The following is an 18413-nucleotide window of genomic DNA, read 5'->3' as shown; positions in this document are numbered from 1 at the left end:
CTGACAGACTTTTAGAAGATGACATGCCCATAGAACTACTTCTTAGGGCCCTCAAAAGATGTAGACGTAGCTTTCAACTACATTTGAGAAAGTACGACTACTGATTCGTCTAGGACAGAAGCTTTCAACCGACTGAAGAAGGAACTGGGAGAATTTAAGCCTTAGCGCATAACGTGTTATAAAACAATAGGATTTATATTCTTTATATGGTGGGCACTATGCTAAAAAAATCAAGAAAATTGATGAATTTAGAAAAAGAGAAAAGTAAATAAGAAAGAAAAGTATTCTTTTATTTTCTCAAATGATTTTGAGCTCTACATCTAGGGCTGTCAACGGTCCGGGTCTGGACCCGGACCCGGCCCGGACCCGCCAATATTTGACGGGTACGGGTAGGCATATAGTTCCGAGACCCGGACCCGGACCCGGACCCGTTTAACCTAATAGATTTGCGGGTAGGATACGGAATATGCCGTTCCGACCCGTATAGGACCCGAACCCGTTTTTTAATTAATTAATAATTAAAAATATATACCCAATTTTGTTCAACCCTAAATCCCTAATAGTCTAATACCCACGTAACCCACCGCCGCCGCACTCTCTTTTCCTTTGCTCCTTAGTCCTTACCCAGCCCCAGCGACCATTTTTCTCCTCTGCCTCCCAACTCCTGAGTCGCGCCTCCACCACCACCACTCACCAGATCTGCAATTTTCAGGAAATTGACTGAAGTTTGAGTCTGACCGAAAAGGACTAAACGTCTAAACCAAACGAGTCATCTAATTTCTAAACCTAATCGTCTAATCTTCAATCTACTCTTCACAGTTCACTCCACACTCCAGTCTTCGGCTCTTCGCCTCCTCGCCGTCTTCAGTCTTCCTGGAGTTCCTGCTCGGCTGCCGCCGCTGCTTTTGCCGACTGCTCGGCTTCTCAGTCAACTACTCCAGTCTTTGGCGTCTTCGGTCTTCCTGCTTGGCTGCTCTTGCGGACTTGCCGATTTGCCGTCGGTGCTCAGCACGAAGTTCTATCTTAACAAGTAAACTTGATCCCTTCGGCCCTCTGTTTATATGTATCATCAATTTCTTTTTCGGCCCTCTGTATATATGTCTCATCAATTTCTTTTTTTTTTAAATTTTGTTAGTATATTTCTGATGTTGCTGTACTTATTTTTTTCGGCCCTCTGTACTTATATTTCTGATGTTGCTGTACTTATTTTTTTAAATAAGTTGCCAGATTATGTTGACGGGAAAATGTTGGAATTTATGGAGGAAAATAGCGGTGGAATTTTTATTAGTTGGGTAGTTTTGTTCTCTGTTTCAGTTTACTAGAATAATCTCGAGACTAGCTATTCAGTTTTGTTCTTTGTTCTCTGTTTCAGTTTCTTTGTTCTGATCTTGCTGTACTTATTCACTAAGTACATAGGTTATGTCATTGGATCATTGGATGATTGCACGCATGATTAATTGCATTGCTAGAAGATCTGGAATTTTATTCCTCAGAATTGGTCTGAGCTTACATTTCAAAGAATGAAGGGATAGAAACACTTTTCGGATCATTTGTCATCTTCTCGGATTGTCAATTAACAAATATAAGAGAAAGGAATTTGTTTCCCCTCTATTAAAACTGCAATTTGGTGTTATCATCAATGGCTTGCTAATGATAAGACTTCGCGTTGAGCTTTGCTGCAATTTATGTGTTATAGTCCTATAAAAACATAATAACAAGGCCAGTTAATATCTTAATGAGCTTTACTCTTCTGATATGGCTGGAATGTTAATAAACTCAAGAATCTGGTGCATCATAAATTCCTGGACAGTACATCTTATACTCGTGCTAAAAATTTTGCATTCTGCTGTTTAGATTTTTTGCATTCACTGGATTTTGAATGCAACATTCTAAGGAATTTGTCTTGTACCATGTTTATCTAATAAATTATGTTATTCACTAATTGCAGGATGTCATCTTTGCCGAGTAATCCAACAGGACCAAGTAGCACAGCTGATGAGAATGAGGTTGCCATTTTGGATTCGGAAGAGGAGGAGGTGAAGGAAGATGATTCGTGTAAGAAACCTAGGGAAAAGAAATTAACATCTAAGGTATGGTTTGATATGGATAGAGTTAAGACTGCTACTGGTATTGTTGCCGTATGTAAGCATTGTAAAAAAAAAAATGGCCGGGGATAGCTCATGCGGGACAAGCCATTTGAAAAAACACATAGATAATTGCATTGCTAGAAGACATAGGAGTGGGGGGCAGCAAGTACTTCAGTTGGCTAAAAATGCTTTGGAGGATAAAGTTAAAGTTCAAACTTTCAAGTTTGATCAAGAGAGAAGTAGAATGGATTTGGCTAGAGCTATAATAAAACACAACTATCCTTTTAACATAGTTGAGCATGAGTACTTTGAGATTTTTCTGAATAATTTGGAGCCAAATTTTAAGCTGATTTCTCGAAATACAGCCAGGGCAGATGTGATTAGTGTTTATAAAGAAGAAAAGGCAAAATTGTATAAGTATTTGGATGATTTTGATGGTAAGATAAGTCTAACTACTGATCTTTGGACATCAGATCACCAAAATTTTGCCTATGCCTGTTTGACAGCTCATTATGTCAATGAACATTGGGAATTGAAAAAGAAAATTATTGCTTTTAAATCTGTTCCATATCCTCATGATGGTGAAACATTATTTAGATTTATTTCTGATATCATCTTGGAATGGAACATTGATAAGAAGCTGATCTCTGTTGTTGTTGATAATGCATCTTCAAATGATTCAATGGTTAAATGTTTGAAATCATGGCTGTTGGATAAGTCATTGCTCAATTTAGGAGGTGATCTTTTTCATGTTCGATGTAGTGCACATATTCTTAATTTGATTGTGCAAGATGGGTTAGCTATTGTTGGAAAATTGCTTCATAAGATTCGAGAGACCTTAAAGTACTTGAAAAGGTCTACTTCTTCTTATCAAAAGTTTGAGAATGCAATTAATCAATGCAAGCTGAAAAATAAAAAAAAAGTGGGTATGGATGTTCAAAATAGATGGAATTCTACATTCTTGATGCTTGAGACTGCTTTGCCTTTGAAGGAAGCTTTTTGTCGTTTAGAACAAATGGACAGAAATTACAAGTTCAATCCTTCAGAAAATGATTGGAAAGTGGCTAGTGTTGTTCATGGTTGTTTGAAAAAATTTTATGAAGCCACATGTCATTTTAGTGGTTCTAATTTTCCCACAGCAAATGTTTTCTTTCCTGATATATGTAATATTCGTATTAAGATGAGGCAGTGGGAAGTTAGTGAGCATGATTTTATTCGAGAAATGGCTATTCCAATGAAAGCAAAATTTGAGAAATATTGGGAAGAATGTTCTTTGGTGCTAGCTATTGCTGTGGTGCTTGATCCTAGATTTAAGTTGGCTTTAGTAGAGTATTATTACAATGAACTTTATGGAGAAGGTGGTGAAAGATATGTGGATAGAGTTCGTAATGCTATTGCTGACTTGTTTGTTGAATATGGAGGTGACCTTGCTCCTTTTTTGAGTTATGTTGGAGATAATATAGGAGAAGGGACTTCTAGTTGTGGTAACAAAAATATAGACGTAGAAGATGATGATGATGAGTTGTCTGATTTTGACAAATGGTATCAGCAATCATGTTCTTCTACTATTCTTGCTAGCCAAAAATCTGAATTGCAGTCATACTTGGACGAGCCTGTATTTCCAAGAAAAGATGATTTTGACATACTAGGCTGGTGGAAGGCAAACAGTCCAAAATTGCCTATTCTTAGCAAGATGGCTCGTGATATTCTTGCAATTCCAGCTACTACTGTGGCATCGGAATCAGCATTTAGCGTTGCCGGAAGGGTAATTGATGAGACCCGTGCTACTTTGCTTCCTGATGTGGTCGAAGCTTTGATAACAACTGGAGATTGGTTACCTTTGAAAAAGAAAAGAAGTAAGTCCTTCATGTTTATGTTTCTTTTGTTGTTTTTTCTTTTTAAATCCATATTACAAGTTTGTTTGGTTGAGTTACTCTAGAAAGACTAATCTACTTTCTTTCTTTTTGTTTTCTTAGAAGTATTTGGAGAAGATTTGGGTGATTCTTCTAAAGTTCCCAAGTTAGGGTGATGTATTTGAGTAAGGCCAATTTGATTTCTTTCTTACCTAATTTTTTTTTTGTATTAGTTAGTAATTTGTTTACAAATATGTTGTATCCTTGTTTTTGTTGCAGAAAATTGTGAAACATGAGAGCCATGAAGACTATTGTAATCTACAGGACTTCATTAGTTGGTTGATGTATTTGGAATTTATGTTTGATTGGACTTTTTAGAAATTGTAATTTGTTGGATGTCATATTGGCTTTGTTGCTAATATTGGCTTTGTTGAAATTGTAATTTGTTGGATGTTGGACTTTTTAAATCCTTGTGTTTGTTGGATTAGATTATATGAAATAGTTTGCTACATGCTGTTTTCTTCTTGTTCTACGGTAGAACAAGGTTTGCATTCTCAATAGTTTGCAAAAGTTTGCATTCTGTTGAAAAACTACGGTAAAACTACCGTAGAACAGGTTTGCATTCTCAATAGTTTGCATTTTCCAGGAGTTACTTGAACAGATTTTTAACGGGTCTGATTGGCGGGTAGACCCGGCCCGGATTCGGGACCCGTCGGGTACGGGTCCGGTGACAGATTAGAAGACCCGTCGGGTATTCGGGCCGAATCCGGAACTAATCTAGTATAACGGGTCCGGGTCCGGATATATGCATTCCGGCCCGGACCCGGCCCGTTGACAGGCCTATCTACATCTAAACTACATAAAGCCCCGCGGCTTGAGCTACAGTTGATTGTGCTGGTTTTCATGTGATTCCGCGGCTGATTTTGCCCTTTTTTTTCTTTTACCAAACTCCATGCAACCGTTTTGCCTGCTGTTGCTCTTTTCCTCATTTTTGTTTTTGCTGCCTTATTCCGATTGTGCCCTTTTTGTCCAGGTTCATTTGTAATTTTGTTGCCAATTTTGTCCTTTTGTTTGTTCTATCTTCTGCTGCTGCAATTGCTATCTTCGGCCATTTTGTTTGTGTGCGTTTTTATGATTTAAAAAAGGATTCATTTTTATGTTTATAATTTTCCCTGGCCTTTTATATTTATTCGTTTATTTATTAACTTTCTCCAAAATATAATTTCTCTGCTCTTTTATATTTATTAACTTATTTATTAACTTTCTCCAAAATGTATATATTAACAAAAATATTGATTTTCAAAAAAATATGCAAATCGATAAAAATTCTGTGTGCATCTAATATATACAAATTTTATGTGTATCTAATCAATATAAATCAATTATGCTGCTTTGTATTAACACAGATCAATGAAAATCATATGTATATCTAATATATACGAATGAACAAAAAATTTGTGTGTATCTAATACATATAAATCAATTGTACCACTTTGTATTAACATATAATATGTGTTATTCATATCAAATAATCATCCTAAACTACATAATGCGCCGAGTCACGAGCTATAGTTGATTGTCCCGGTTTCGATGCAATTCTGCCACTGATTTTGGACTTTTGTGTCTTTTAGCATCATGGGGGCCTGCTTTTGAGTTTATTGTCTGCTATTGCGGCTGTCCTCGTATTGCATTTTGTTAGCTTTATTCCAATCATGCCCTTTTGTGCTGGTTTCTTTGTAATTTTGCTGTCAATTTTGTACTTTGTGGTCTTTAGCTTGTCATCTCTCTTAATTATTATTTCTTTGCTTTTGTTTGTTGCAGCTGCCGCTGCCTTCCATTCCCCAATGCAAACATGAATTTTTTGGGCTATACAAATCTATATATATTCTCACATTCTATTTGTGTGCCTTTTTATATATATTCATTTTCTCCAAAATATATATGTCGACAAAAATAATGATTTTCTAGAATATATATATATTGACAGAATTTGTGTGTATCTAATAAATATAAATCAATTGTGCCACTTTGTATTTGCTTCCATTAATGCGACCAATTGTTTTTAAAATTATAGGATAATTTCCCTCTATTTCAAAAATGTTACTTCGATAATATTTGTTAACTACTAAATTATTAACTTAAAGCTTTTGTATTTTAAGATTGAGTAACATAGCATAAATGCGGTCAATACAAAGTGATGATTAATTGTGTGCCTTTTTATATATATTCATTTTCTGCAAAATATATATGTATCGACAGAAATATTGATTTTCTGAAAAATATATATATAGACGAAAATTTTGTGTGTATCTAATAAATATAAATCAATTGTGACGTTTAGTATTAGCTTGCATTAATATGACTAATTGTTTTTAAAAATATAGGATAATTTCCCTCTATTTCAAAAATGTTACTTCGATAATATTTCAAAAATTAAAAAATTGGAAAATATACCACTGAAAACCAAAATAAAAAAAGACAAACTTTTCTCTGAAACTATAACAAAGATAACCAAACTACCAGAAATTTACATACAAATACTTAAAACCACACCCTTATATATATAGACAAAAATATACATGATGCAACTCAAAAAAAAAAATCATATTGATGCATGAATCACAAGACAAATAGGAACGCCACAAATATAATGAACAAACAAAACTGGAAAAGATAGACATGCTAAAACAATATTAAACAATTATACAAGCTCAAATAAAATATTAAATAGACATATACATATATATACACATATATAAATAAATAAATAAATACATAACAAACAAACAAAACCACAAAAAATCTAAACACTAAAAAAATTAAACCATTATATCACCTAAAATAAAATACTAAACACACACACGCATAATACAAAATTCACTACAACTTTAAGTAACATAAAATAAGTCACATAAACATCAAACAATAAATATTTAAAAATTCTATTGCAAATTCTAGTGATTAAACTCTATAATTTTCATGTGCAATCATTTCTATTTCTTATAAAAAAGTTTATACACATCACCTTACTTTCAATAATATCCATTTATTAATAAACTATTAATATATAAAATCTCTCAGCTCTCAAAATATTATCCTTTACTTATTCAGATTCTATTAATTCAAAAATATAACTTCCATCTATTTCAATCACATTCATTCATAAATAAATCAATATCATCTTTACTTATAGAAAAAAACCTACTTAATTAATAAACACGTATTTTACCAAGCTACAATATCAAATTATTCCAAATTATTAATTTTCTCATCACACAACACCCAAACTATATCAAAATTTGCCAAAAAAAAAAAAAAATCTATTATCCATTTATTTTTCAACAAATTCCCCATTCATTTATATCCTTTCCATAGACTTTTCCACTGCAACGAAGCACACTCTCTCATCCTAGCTATCCAAATTATGAAAATATCATCATCCTAAAATACATAAACTACCAACGCCCAAAGTACAATAAATTATAACACTCTCAATGTAATTCTCCACCTAATTTTCCATCCTATCAACTTTAAAAAAATAACATATATTCCATTAATTTAAATAATATTTACTTATCACTAAATTAAAATTAAAAAAAATTTGAAACCAATATTATCCATCAAATCTTTAGATCATATTAATTTTAAAAAACACAATACAAATCGCAGCAATTTTGCTATATCTATTTATAAATAAATCAATCCAATATATCACTCCTCTATCCACTCTTCCAACTCCATTATCATACAAAATACTCCAAATCTAATGTTATTAAATAAATCTTACATTACCTTAAGACAGTCAATAATGGACACCCCGCAAAACTCGCGAGGCACCAAGCCTAGTATTTTTAAGAGAGGGGATGACCCTTATTTATAGGAGACTACAAAAGAGTTTAAAATATATCAATTAACTACAATTGTTGATAAGATCATCTGGAAAGTAGTTCAAAATATATCAATTAACTATAATTATTAATAAGATCTTCTGAAAAGTCGTGACAAGTTTATGATCTTGAAGGTTTTACCACCTTGAAAATCATGATAGTTTTATAATTTTATTATCTCATGACAGCGTTATAACTTTATCACCTTAGAACTAGTGATAAATTTGTTATTAGATAGGAACCAGACATCCATAATTATTTAATTATTTCTTGCATATTTCTAATTTGACAAACTAAGCTGTAGCACAATACTTATAATACGCACCCAGGTGTTTTTTTTGAACGCCGCCCCCAGGTGTTGGAAGCCAAATTGCATATTGCTAATTTGACAACCCAAGTTGTAGCAGTATATTCATACTGGGCACCGAAGTGTTGGCAGCTCCATACCAACAAAAAATACAAACGGGACGGCCAACATCCATACGTATGGCAAAGTCGCCCCTATTAAATTAAAGCCATTGACTAAAGGGGAAAAAAAAAAGCCATTGACCAGGGAAGAGTGAAGCTGAGCTGAGGCAGGTGGGAGGGGAGTAGGATAAGTGAGAGGAGGAGGGAGATGATGATGTTGCTGCAAGGTTGGAGCTTTTCGATGCATTCGAGAGTTGTGGTGTCCAACAGCGAAAGGTATGGCGAGATGAGGAAGCACGTATTCCGTCCTCACTTGAGTGGTTCTGGTTCCTCCGGAGAAATTCAACTTGGCCAATGCCACCACCACTTTCTCAGAAGCAACGCCGGCCCAACATTATCTTCTACAAGGACACTTAGTAGTAGCTGTTTCTCAACGCTGTGTGCTTCCAATGTTGAAATCGTTGACATCGTCCACAACAAGGTTGGGGTTGCTAGTTTTTACACGAATACGTATATATTCTTTTTTAATGCGTTAGTTATGGAGGTGTTTGTTGTTATTTACACTAGGATAGTTATGACTGTAGGTTTTAATAGCTGCAGCTGTATCCGCGGCACTTGGCCAACTCTCAAAGCCTTTTACTTCAGCGATTCTCCACGGCAACAAATTCGATTTGAAGAGTGCCTTTCAGGCTGGAGGGTTCCCTTCTACGCACTCCTCTGTAATTTCCCTCCCTCTCTCTCTCTTTCCCCTCACCCTCCTTTATTTCCAATTTAAAAAAAAAAAAAAAGACTGCTAGTTCGATAGCCTTGAAATGGATGAATATTTTATTATAACCTAACAGCGTTCGTTTCGCTTGAAAATTTCACTTTCAGGAGGGGCTAGGGAGGGAAGAGCTCAACTTTGTAGCTTTTTGCCACATTGATTTTTTTTTTCTTTTAAGTTATAAATATGGTCATTGATTTCTATCTATTCCCACTCCACAGGCAGTTGTTGCGACTGCAACAATCCTTGGCCTAGAAAGGTATGGTTCATTTCCATCGTTTTTTTCACTTTGTCGAAAGCAAGACATATATGTACTATTAGAAGACTTGTTTTGCTCCATTGACTTGATTCTTAGTAAGTCTTAGCTGGAAGAATGATATTACTGAACTAATCTAAGTTCCATTTTTTTTTTGTTCCTTTTCCCTATTTCAGGGGTTTCTCTGATGCAATTTTTGGTTTAGCGGTTATTTATGCTGGCATTGTTATGTACGATGCACAGGTTTGTGCTGAAAGTTTGATTTTTTCCCCTTTTACTTCATCCTAAATCCTGAAAGCTGAACTTGTTACCTTGAGATATCAATGACATCTGTGTCCCAAAAAAAAAAAAAAAAAAAAAAACTTCTGAGAGTGAGATTTCAATAACATCCTAATTCCTAAATCGTGCATTGGGTTTGATTGCCCTGAAATATGAGGCTGCTGGGCACAAATTACAGGGTTAAAGCTTTCATTACACCTCTGAGAGTTAATCCACATTGAATGCGTGGGGATAATAGTGATGGACAATGATTTAGGTCCAGCTCGTTGTTTCTGGGCTGGTGCTTTGCGCCATCTGAGCTTTTCCTATGCATGCTTGGCAGGGTTCCTTTAGTTTGGAGTGGTTTTTAGGAGAATGTCCTGACAAAAGCATTTTTAGTCCACTGCAGCCAAATTGCAAAAAAAATTAATGGTGTTACCTGAATGGTGAAATAGAAATGCCTAGGAAAGCCATATCTGAGACTTTACTCCATGCTGCACATGGCGTGCTGGCAAACTAAGAAGCATGGATGCAGATATAAGAACAGAGACAATTCCGGCCTGCAATAGCCACAGTGGTAAGATTGCTCTGGCTAAGGAGACCTGGTGAAATCTACATATTGTGCTATTTGAATTTATATGGGCAAAGTAAAACGAACACTTTATTCAGTTTGATGGAATTAAGATATGCTAAGGCCCCATTTCATCTATATGTTATATCATGAAAAGCAACAACAGAATCAGAAAAATGATTAAAGTGACTCTCCAACTTGATTGAGAGATGCCTAGAGGCTCCTGAAAGTATTCAAATACTGCTTGTGTGTGACTGAATCTACTAGAGGTTGGTGCAGTAGCCAAGTACATTCTCTGCAACCTTACAATATTTGTTTAGTTAAAGATGTTATGGTTGACATTTTTAAGTTTGATTTCAAGGTCCTTCTGTTGTCATATTATCTCAACCTCTATTTTCACCTTTCTTTGAACTTTCTCATAAATCAAAATTCTTCTTTGACACTCTTGATTTCCACAGTTTGTGTTCTAGAGGCTACTGAGTGATATGACTGATACAACCTTAAATTGTCAAGACCGACTTCTTAAGATTTCCTGTATTTGTTCTTCACCAACTTTAGCCAAGTCTATCATATGCTACAATTATTTTGTTTCCAGTAACAAAACTATGTAGCTGGAAAAATTAAGTTATACTATTAACAAAGCGAAAACAATGTAATGCTATATTCTGCTGCATTCACCATTTGAGTGCTGAATTTGTTAATAAGTAGATGCCATAATATGGTTCAAGGGACATGACCACGATCTTTCTATCCCATATTTAATCTGTTTGACATTCATAAATTTTAATGTTCATGTGCTAATTTGCCCTTCATACGCATATAAGTCGGTTTTATGACAATAAATGTGCCTTGACCTGAAGAGTGTTTTGGAGCATTATTATGGAGCCCTAGAGGCAGCTCCTCCTCATTTCAGAATGATTTAGTTCCAGAGAGTGATAAAACCACATTTTCTATGATACAGTCAAAATGAAAAGGTTCTTCATCAGAACTATTAATCAGCTTTTAGGCACTTGTGTCTTGTATATTTCAATTAATAATAACTACTTATTCTCAACATAACCTGATATTGCATGAAGTGTACCTTTTCCTTTTTCTTTTGTAGAATATTTGGTCATGACACGGCTTCCAGTAATACATTTTTGGACGGTATGGTTCAGTTAAGATTGGCATTGGTTCCTGTATATATTGAAATTGATCTTTGGACCTCATGATTGTAAGAATTGCCCATGTTAATTTGATCGATTTGCATTTTGTCACAAATTCAGGGAAATTGTGATCTTATATATCTTAGGAGTCAGTGCAGGGGCATATGATCTCACCTGTCTATTTTTGCGTTTGTAGGGTGTTAGAAGGGAAGTGGGAAGTCAAGCAAAAGTGTTAAACAGGGTTTTGTTCAGAAACAATGTAGAGTCATTTTCCTCTTGTGATGTTAATGATTCTACTGAATATTTTCCAGAAGAAGTATCTACAAATATAGAAACCTTTGACGCCAGCTCGTTGCGCAAATTTAGATCTTCTCAACTAAGAGTACCGAATGCTCCATTGCTGCTTAAATCTGAAAACAGAACTTGGAGAATGCCAATCGTGAAAGGAGACTCAGAAAGCATTCCTTTTGGTTGCACCCCACTGAAAGAATCTGTTGGCCACACAGAGATTGAAGTCATTGCTGGTGCTCTGTTGGGTTTCTTTGTCAGTATAGCGGTCAATAGGATATGATCTTTTTCTCAGTATCATTTACATTGTGGCAATTAGCTTTTGGAAGAGATGGCTGCATGTATCACAAGAAGTCGTCAAAATTCTTGAATTGCTGCGGCTGAAATTTGCATTTCAATTGTATCAATTCTTTGAAAGCATTACAATCCATGTGCCGAAACTCTCTTATCTCATGGAGCTCCTTGTTGATTAAGTCTTATCATCTGCTGATGTAATTTTGCATGGCAGCAAACTGTTGAAGTCGGCAACAAACCAGTAATATTCTGTTGGTGTGCATTGGAAAAGGTAAGAAATGCCAAGTACCTTTTTTTTTTTTGGCTGTTTAAGAGAAATTCAGTGTCTGTTACTACCTCAGTTGGGTTTTAGGGACAGAAAAATGAATATCTCATTGCAACTTAGGGACAGAAATACTCATGTAGAATAAATGATATACTGTGTTGTATTATTGTGGTAAATGGAAAGCCTTTCAGATTATGGGAATTTTTGGAATTGGGTTAATATGTGCACTAGAGGGACTAAAAGATTTTTAAGAGATGTCAAGGGGTTCGTTTTCTTTGACAAAGTCTATGCCGTCGTCTGCTGACATGCATATGGGAACAATATAATTTAAATAAATAATTAATTAAGAATAAATCCTATATACACTGATAGTGTATACATTTTCATTATTGGATCCATGACATATATGTAAAAGTTGAATTTTGAATTTCAAATTTGTATAGTTGTTACTCATCAAACGCTGCCGGCATGTATTCCCACCACTAAAAAATCGCCCACACATCATAAACAAACTTCAACAACTGTAAGAAAATACACACACACCCGGATCTAAGGTAACTCCACCAGTTTACTCAAAAGGCAATTGCTGATTTCTGAGTAAACTCACGGACCTTAAATCCAAACACACGCACACCTCTCAAGTCGATGTGGGACAAGAATTTTATGGGGCAAGGGAACGAGGGAGGCTTAAGAGCCTTAACGAAGAACTCACCACACACTACACTCCTCGCATGTTTTTTCTTGACTTCAACAACTGTAAGAAAACACACACATACCCGGATCTAAGGTAACTCCCTCAGTTTACCCAAAAGGCAATTGCTGACTTCTGGGTAAACTCACGGACCTTAAATCCAAACACACGCACACCTCTCAAGTCGACGTGGGACAAGATAAACAAACGAAATAGCAAAACTGAGAGACTTTATCCCACCTAATATATACTCTAATCATTCCCCACTTTTGCTGTAGTCTGAGACTGCTACGCACACAGCAAAACTAAATAAAAGAAAGAGAAAATGACAAAAAGAGGCAATAAATTAGCTAGGACTATCTTTTTTTCCTTCGTTAAAGTTTTCTCAATTAAGGGATGGATGAGAATATTTGAAATTTATAGTGGGCTCATCTCCTTTATTTTGTATCTACTCATCGAGTTTGGACTATCATTCAATTAACAAAACAATGTATTTTTTTTATCACTCAATTAATAAAAACTTATACTTTGGTCACTCAACTAAAGAAAATATACATTTTTTGTCACACGAAATATGTTTTAGTTAGTTTTTTTTTTTTTGGTCAAACTAAAGAAAATATGTTTTAGTTTGTTGAATAGCCTTATTGACCAAATAAAAAGTTGGATGACCAAAACAGGGAACTACAAATAATTTAGTGACAAATCGTGTCATTTCCTGTAAAAGAAAAGACGATACGCATAAAATTCTGATACCTCCACCTCTTTTTGACCAAGTTATTATAGGCATAAGAGTAAAGCTTTGTTGATTGATTATTCAGCCCTAAAAAAAAAAAGAAAATAAAGCGACAGACTTGTTTTAGATGGGCATAGAAGATCTGACAATGTAAGAATTTGAATAGCAAAAAAAAAAATAGGAAGAGATTTGGATTAAAGTTGGAAAACTTTATTAGTTTTAAGTAAGATTAAGGGGCATTGTTTGGTACATTCATTTGGAGCCATTGATATTAAACTTACAGGCATGGTAAGTAATCATCTAATTGTGTATTGGAGACAAAGCTCGACTTTGAAGACTGAGAAAGCTGATAGAGATTACGGGAATGATTTAGGAATTTTTCTAGACCTTCACTTCCACCCTCACTTGTTTTGGAATGGAGAGGAACAGTCCTAAAATTTTAGTGGATCTCGCATCCAAAGGATTCTTAATTTGGATGGTGAAAGTCACGTGTTTGGTCACGTGGCCGTTAAGTAAAAACAATTTATCAATCAAAATTAACGGTCATGTCAGCCTTCTCCATCTAAATTGAATATTTTATTGTTTTTGAACTAAATATGATCCAAAATAATTAATTCATGTACTAAATGTGGTGCATCTAAAAATTTGGAGACGAAATGTGTCCCTAACTCAAAGTTTAAGGACGAAAAGTTTTAAATCCCTCAATCCAAATGGACCCCTTAATGAATGAATATCGACTTTTTAAGCCTTTGTTTTTCTTTTCGGCTTTCATTCTTTTATTTTCCTATTTTACAGATACAGATGGTTCATGTTTTTCATTTAGCTTTACTTAGCTGGATGTTTGGGCTTCAAATTCATCAATTTTTTTTTCAATGCTTCTAAACCTTAATTTCTCAGTGACATATGTCCAATTTTCTCTTATCTAGAGATACCTGTAAAATGCAATTTTTTGTGACTAATGCAATTTCTTGGCCTAGTTAGCAATTATTCTTGAGTTATCAATTGTGTTTCGGTTGCGCTCGCTATACATGAAATTTTGGCAGCTAAATTCAGTCATGCCTATGCACATAACTAAATAGATATTTATCTTTAGTAAAAATTTTCTTTTTGTCAGGTCTTTTTTCTTCTTCTTTGCTTCCCAATTTCTACTAGATGCTTGCTGTAGACACATAAAGGGATAAAATTGACTAATTCAGCTATTTATTAAAATTTCCTACGTACAGACAACTCTCTAGAATGAATTAATTGCTTCTCCTATATATTGGTTTTTCACCACCAATCGGATGACTTATACAAGCAAAGTAATTAATATACTTTAAGAAACTCGTCAAACCTTCAGATTTAGAGTTGATACTAAAATAGGGTGCTAAAATATATTCTTTTGCCAACCTCTAATCTGGCTATTTAGGTAAGAAACGTTTAACTTTTCATCCAAAATTACAGCATCTCAAAATCGTCTTTTCTTGTTTTTTGATAACCTCCAGAGCCTATCTATATCTCTAATTAATTTAAAAATAATTATATAGAGAACCAATACAACATTGAGTCAAATCGTTAGATCAAAAGCTTCAAAATGCATAACCAACTAATGGTTGATAGATGTGTAATGCAACCATCCAAGTACAATAACAAAATATATCAGGGCAAATAGAAAAGAAGTTTTGAATCATTAGAACTTTCACCTTGTTGCATGTAGCTGTTGTCTTCGATTACTTCAGTGATTACTCTTCATCCACTCTTGTAGCGTCTAGTCAAAACCTTCTTGTTTCAAATAGATACCAATGTCTCTAACAGCACCAAAGAACAAATTCTGAAGCTGACATATACTTCCCTTGAAAACCAGCCAAGTTCCTAGCTTTCCATATTTAATACACACACAGAAGAAAGTGCCAGTATCTTCAATTTGTGTGAGAACAGATTTGATGTCCAATGATCACATAACCAAGGCAACTCAAGAGAACACGGAAACACTCCTCTAAACACAGCACACAACAACTGTAATTTTTGTCAGATTGCAGCAGTAAAGTCCCACAAAAAGAATAAATGATCAATTGTCTCCTCCTCCTTTTCGCAGAACATGCACACACAAACTGTCAAGCTTGACACCCCGTTATCCCTCATCATGTAAAATTTTAGAAAAGATAGTCTTTCATTCACACTATTGTGAGTTTATGTACAAGTTTCTCTGCAGATGTTACAAAAAATAAATTCTTATCTACAAATTAAAATACAAGATAAAATCCTATCATATAAATTCCTAGCAATCTATAAATCAAACAACTTGATGTAACAATCTTTCAGATAAGATATGGATGTTAGGATTCAAATTTAAAACTCTGACTTTTTAATCTCTAATTCATCTCATCCTTTGTACTCAGCCTACGTTTGCATACCAGCCATAAGATAAAAGAGAATCTTGGCACATATCCTCTCCACCAAACTAGAAACTTGAGTGCCAAAAGTTCTCGATTTATCCATATCAGATTGGACTGTGAACGGCCCAGAGGCACTGGCTAACCAAGGAGATCTACCCTCAGTTTGCACACAAGGCATAAATTCTTCTCGAGTCAATTGCTCTAAACGTTTTACTTCTTCAGTAAATTTCCTTCCATTTGGAATTTCTTCAGTAAAATGCTACGGTATCTAGCATTTGGTACGTGAAAGAGTTTTAATTAACAAGAGTACGCCTATGCTTTCAATAGGAGAAGGAAATTAAGCGAGTTTACGGGTCGTTAAGGAATCCATCCACATGCATCATTCAATTTGACTTCGGAGAGACGTAGGGAAGATAATCGTGAGTTGTATTTCTGAAGGGAGCTAGCCATACGAAATTGCACTAGTAAAGCTCAAAAATTAGTTCGTACAAGGGTAGCAGCTATTTGTGGGAGAACTTCACGAACTCAGGTCCAGAGCCTACATGGTGGAATGGGATTATTGGGAGGGGAAGTTTCTGAGCTGATGAAGGAACGACATGATGATGATGATGATGAGCGGCAGTAGCAGGTTGAGACATGAAGGAATAGCATTTGCTTTGTTGATCGAAGCTTTGGTGAGATGCAAGAAGCTTGTCCAAAAATGTCCAATCGCTACTGAACTTTTCCTCGTTATATTGGAGTAATCCTCCACCACAACCGCCAGATCCAGATGTCAAGCTTAGTAAGTTTTGAGAGTTACAGTCCAGATCCTCCACCACGGCGTTCAAGCTGGGGACTGGCAAGAAGGAAGGAGGATGGTGATGGGGATGGTGATAATGATGACGAACTACCGTGGACATCGACTCGGCGACGTCAGGGCTTAGTAATTGTGGGAGATGCATGGAACAGTCTACTAATGAGTAGTCGCATAGAGGTTGAGAATTTTGTCTTGTTGTTGGCTCCATCATCGACGACGTGGAAACGCCAGCCAGCTTCATGTGAGGAGTCAAATGCTCATGTTCTTCATGATCACGAAGATCGAGTTCATGATCAGGTTGGAAACCCCGATTAGTGTTACTTTTCTTCTTGAACACCCTGCAGACCACCCATCCATCTTCCTGTTTCGACATAATTGATTAAATATCTCGAGTAGCAGTAGTTTTATAAGTACTAAGTGAATTGATGATTCACCTGAATCTCGGCATTTTCATCGTCCAGACGATACTCATGCATGATCCAATCTGTCTTTTGGCCGTGAGGAGCACGGCCTATGTAAAACACCAGAGTCTTTCTCATGCCAATTCTCTTGGAGTTGCCAAGGTGAATGGCTTTGTCCCTCCCAGTCGCCTTCCAGAATCCGGCTGAGGTGGCCCGATTTGTCCGAGTTCCTGTTGGGTACTTCTTGTCCTTGTGGCTAAAGAAGTACCACTCATTCTGAGGACCCGATCCAATTCTACATTTTTCTGCAAACAAAAAATTCTCCCGTTTATACTTGTTGATATATTTATGTGATTATGTAATAGCTAACGAACTATGTGCATGGCATTATTAATTCTGTACCAACTTGTCGGGGATACTAAACTTGTTGATGATCAGTCTTACTATCCACATATCGGGATGCAATATACTAGAGCATGTTATAATTAAGGTCCAACAAACAGATGTATCAGGAGGTTTCTTTTTTCTTTTTTCGTAGTGACTGGTGATCATATATAATTTTTTTTTTTTTTTAAAAAAAAGGTGTACTCGATCAGAACGGAGGACAACACAAACATATACACAATTATTGTAATTCGTAATACATTGTTCATTCAGCATATATGTTGCATGAGCGAATGATGAGAATCAGGAGACTCCTCCTCTAATTTACCTTTGAGATCCCAAGGTTCAAGTTTGTTGAGATCCACTTCCCTAATAACATCCAGGTCGATGGCTTCATATGAGACCTTCTTCCTCAAATAATAATGAAGTAGCTCCTCATCGGTGGGATGGAAACGAAATCCAGGAGGAACCGAGAACTGACCGGTTGCTGCTGGCATCATCCTTAGCTTTAGCTAGCCACTAGTCAAGTTGCCACCCACCTGGCTAATCCGTTTATATATGTATCCTTCTTCAGTTAAAAAAGTGTTCAAGAATATATATAGAGCAAACATACATGCCTAGCTAGATGTTAAGTAAGTAAGAACATCGCAGCCTCCTAAAAATCTGTCATGAATGCGACTTACGTAGTCGCGTTTATGAAAGAAGTGACGTAGATTTTAACCAAAATTAAGTTCTTCCTGAACGACCAGTAGTTGTTTTGCGCTTAAAAGAAAAGAAGAGAAACCCTAGCTAGCCACGTTCAGTACCCTATACATGCCCATTCGCTTCAGATTCATTTGGTATCTGACTAGATTCCTGAGACGGACTCGAAAACGTTAATCAGATATCAGGATGCAGGTTTAAAACATGATTAGAAGAAGTTATTAAAGACGAGGGAGGAGGATGGTGAAGAAATTGA

At 35.5% G+C, this 18413-nt stretch overlaps 2 protein-coding genes and 1 long non-coding RNA gene across 5 annotated transcripts; 2 read left to right on the top strand and 1 right to left on the bottom strand.

The window, feature by feature from the left end:
* Positions 1-3755: 3755 nt before the first annotated feature.
* LOC113770068 lies at positions 3756-4391 on the top strand. Its single transcript, XR_003468388.1, has 3 exons — positions 3756-3943; positions 4064-4125; positions 4220-4391. It is a non-coding gene; the product is annotated as an uncharacterized LOC113770068 (long non-coding RNA).
* A 3881-nt stretch (positions 4392-8272) lies between these two features.
* LOC113770640 lies at positions 8273-12276 on the top strand. Of its 3 annotated transcripts, XR_003468416.1 has the most exons (7): positions 8273-8716; positions 8820-8954; positions 9220-9257; positions 9431-9497; positions 9856-10089; positions 11186-11229; positions 11425-11504. XR_003468416.1 is itself a non-coding variant. In XM_027315163.1 (5 exons), the coding sequence occupies exons 1-5, from the start codon at positions 8444-8446 to the stop codon at positions 11797-11799; spliced, it is 888 nt and encodes a 295-aa protein (XP_027170964.1). In that variant the 5' UTR covers positions 8289-8443; the 3' UTR covers positions 11800-12276. The 3 variants fall into 3 exon arrangements, 1 of the variants encoding a protein (XP_027170964.1); XR_003468415.1 differs by lacking the exon at positions 11186-11229 and having other exon boundaries at positions 11425-11509; XM_027315163.1 differs by lacking the exons at positions 9856-10089; positions 11186-11229 and having other exon boundaries at positions 8289-8716; positions 11425-12276.
* Positions 12277-16374: 4098 nt separating this feature from the next.
* Positions 16375-17952, bottom strand: LOC113772007 (NAC domain-containing protein 76). The gene is made up of 3 exons (XM_027316544.1): positions 17784-17952; positions 17105-17376; positions 16375-17031 (listed from the first exon to the last, which is right to left on the bottom strand). The coding sequence occupies exons 1-3, from the start codon at positions 17950-17952 to the stop codon at positions 16375-16377; spliced, it is 1098 nt and encodes a 365-aa protein (XP_027172345.1).
* Positions 17953-18413: the final 461 nt, after the last annotated feature.

Source organism: Coffea eugenioides, chromosome 5, assembly GCF_003713205.1.
Source record: "Coffea eugenioides isolate CCC68of chromosome 5, Ceug_1.0, whole genome shotgun sequence".
Classification (NCBI taxonomy): Eukaryota; Viridiplantae; Streptophyta; class Magnoliopsida; order Gentianales; family Rubiaceae; genus Coffea; species Coffea eugenioides.
The sequence above is the reverse complement of the archived record's forward strand: the minus strand, read 5'-3'. Positions and strand labels throughout refer to the sequence as shown.

Bases quoted from the DNA above. Each gene is read 5' to 3' on its own strand.
- LOC113772007 (XM_027316544.1), bottom strand. From the start codon at position 17,952: ATGCCAGCAGCAACCGGTCAGTTCTCGGTTCCTCCTGGATTTCGTTTC. The intron at 17,377-17,783 runs GTAAATTAGAGG...TTTTGTTTGCAG, and splicing joins TGAACCTTGGGATCTCAAAG to AAAAATGTAGAATTGGATCG. The intron at 17,032-17,104 runs GTGAATCATCAA...ATGTCGAAACAG, and splicing joins ATGAAAATGCCGAGATTCAG to GAAGATGGATGGGTGGTCTG.
- LOC113770640 (XM_027315163.1), top strand. From the start codon at position 8,444: ATGATGATGTTGCTGCAAGGTTGGAGCTTTTCGATGCATTCGAGAGTT. The intron at 8,717-8,819 runs GTTGGGGTTGCT...TTATGACTGTAG, and splicing joins TTGACATCGTCCACAACAAG to GTTTTAATAGCTGCAGCTGT. The intron at 8,955-9,219 runs GTAATTTCCCTC...CCCACTCCACAG, and splicing joins TCCCTTCTACGCACTCCTCT to GCAGTTGTTGCGACTGCAAC.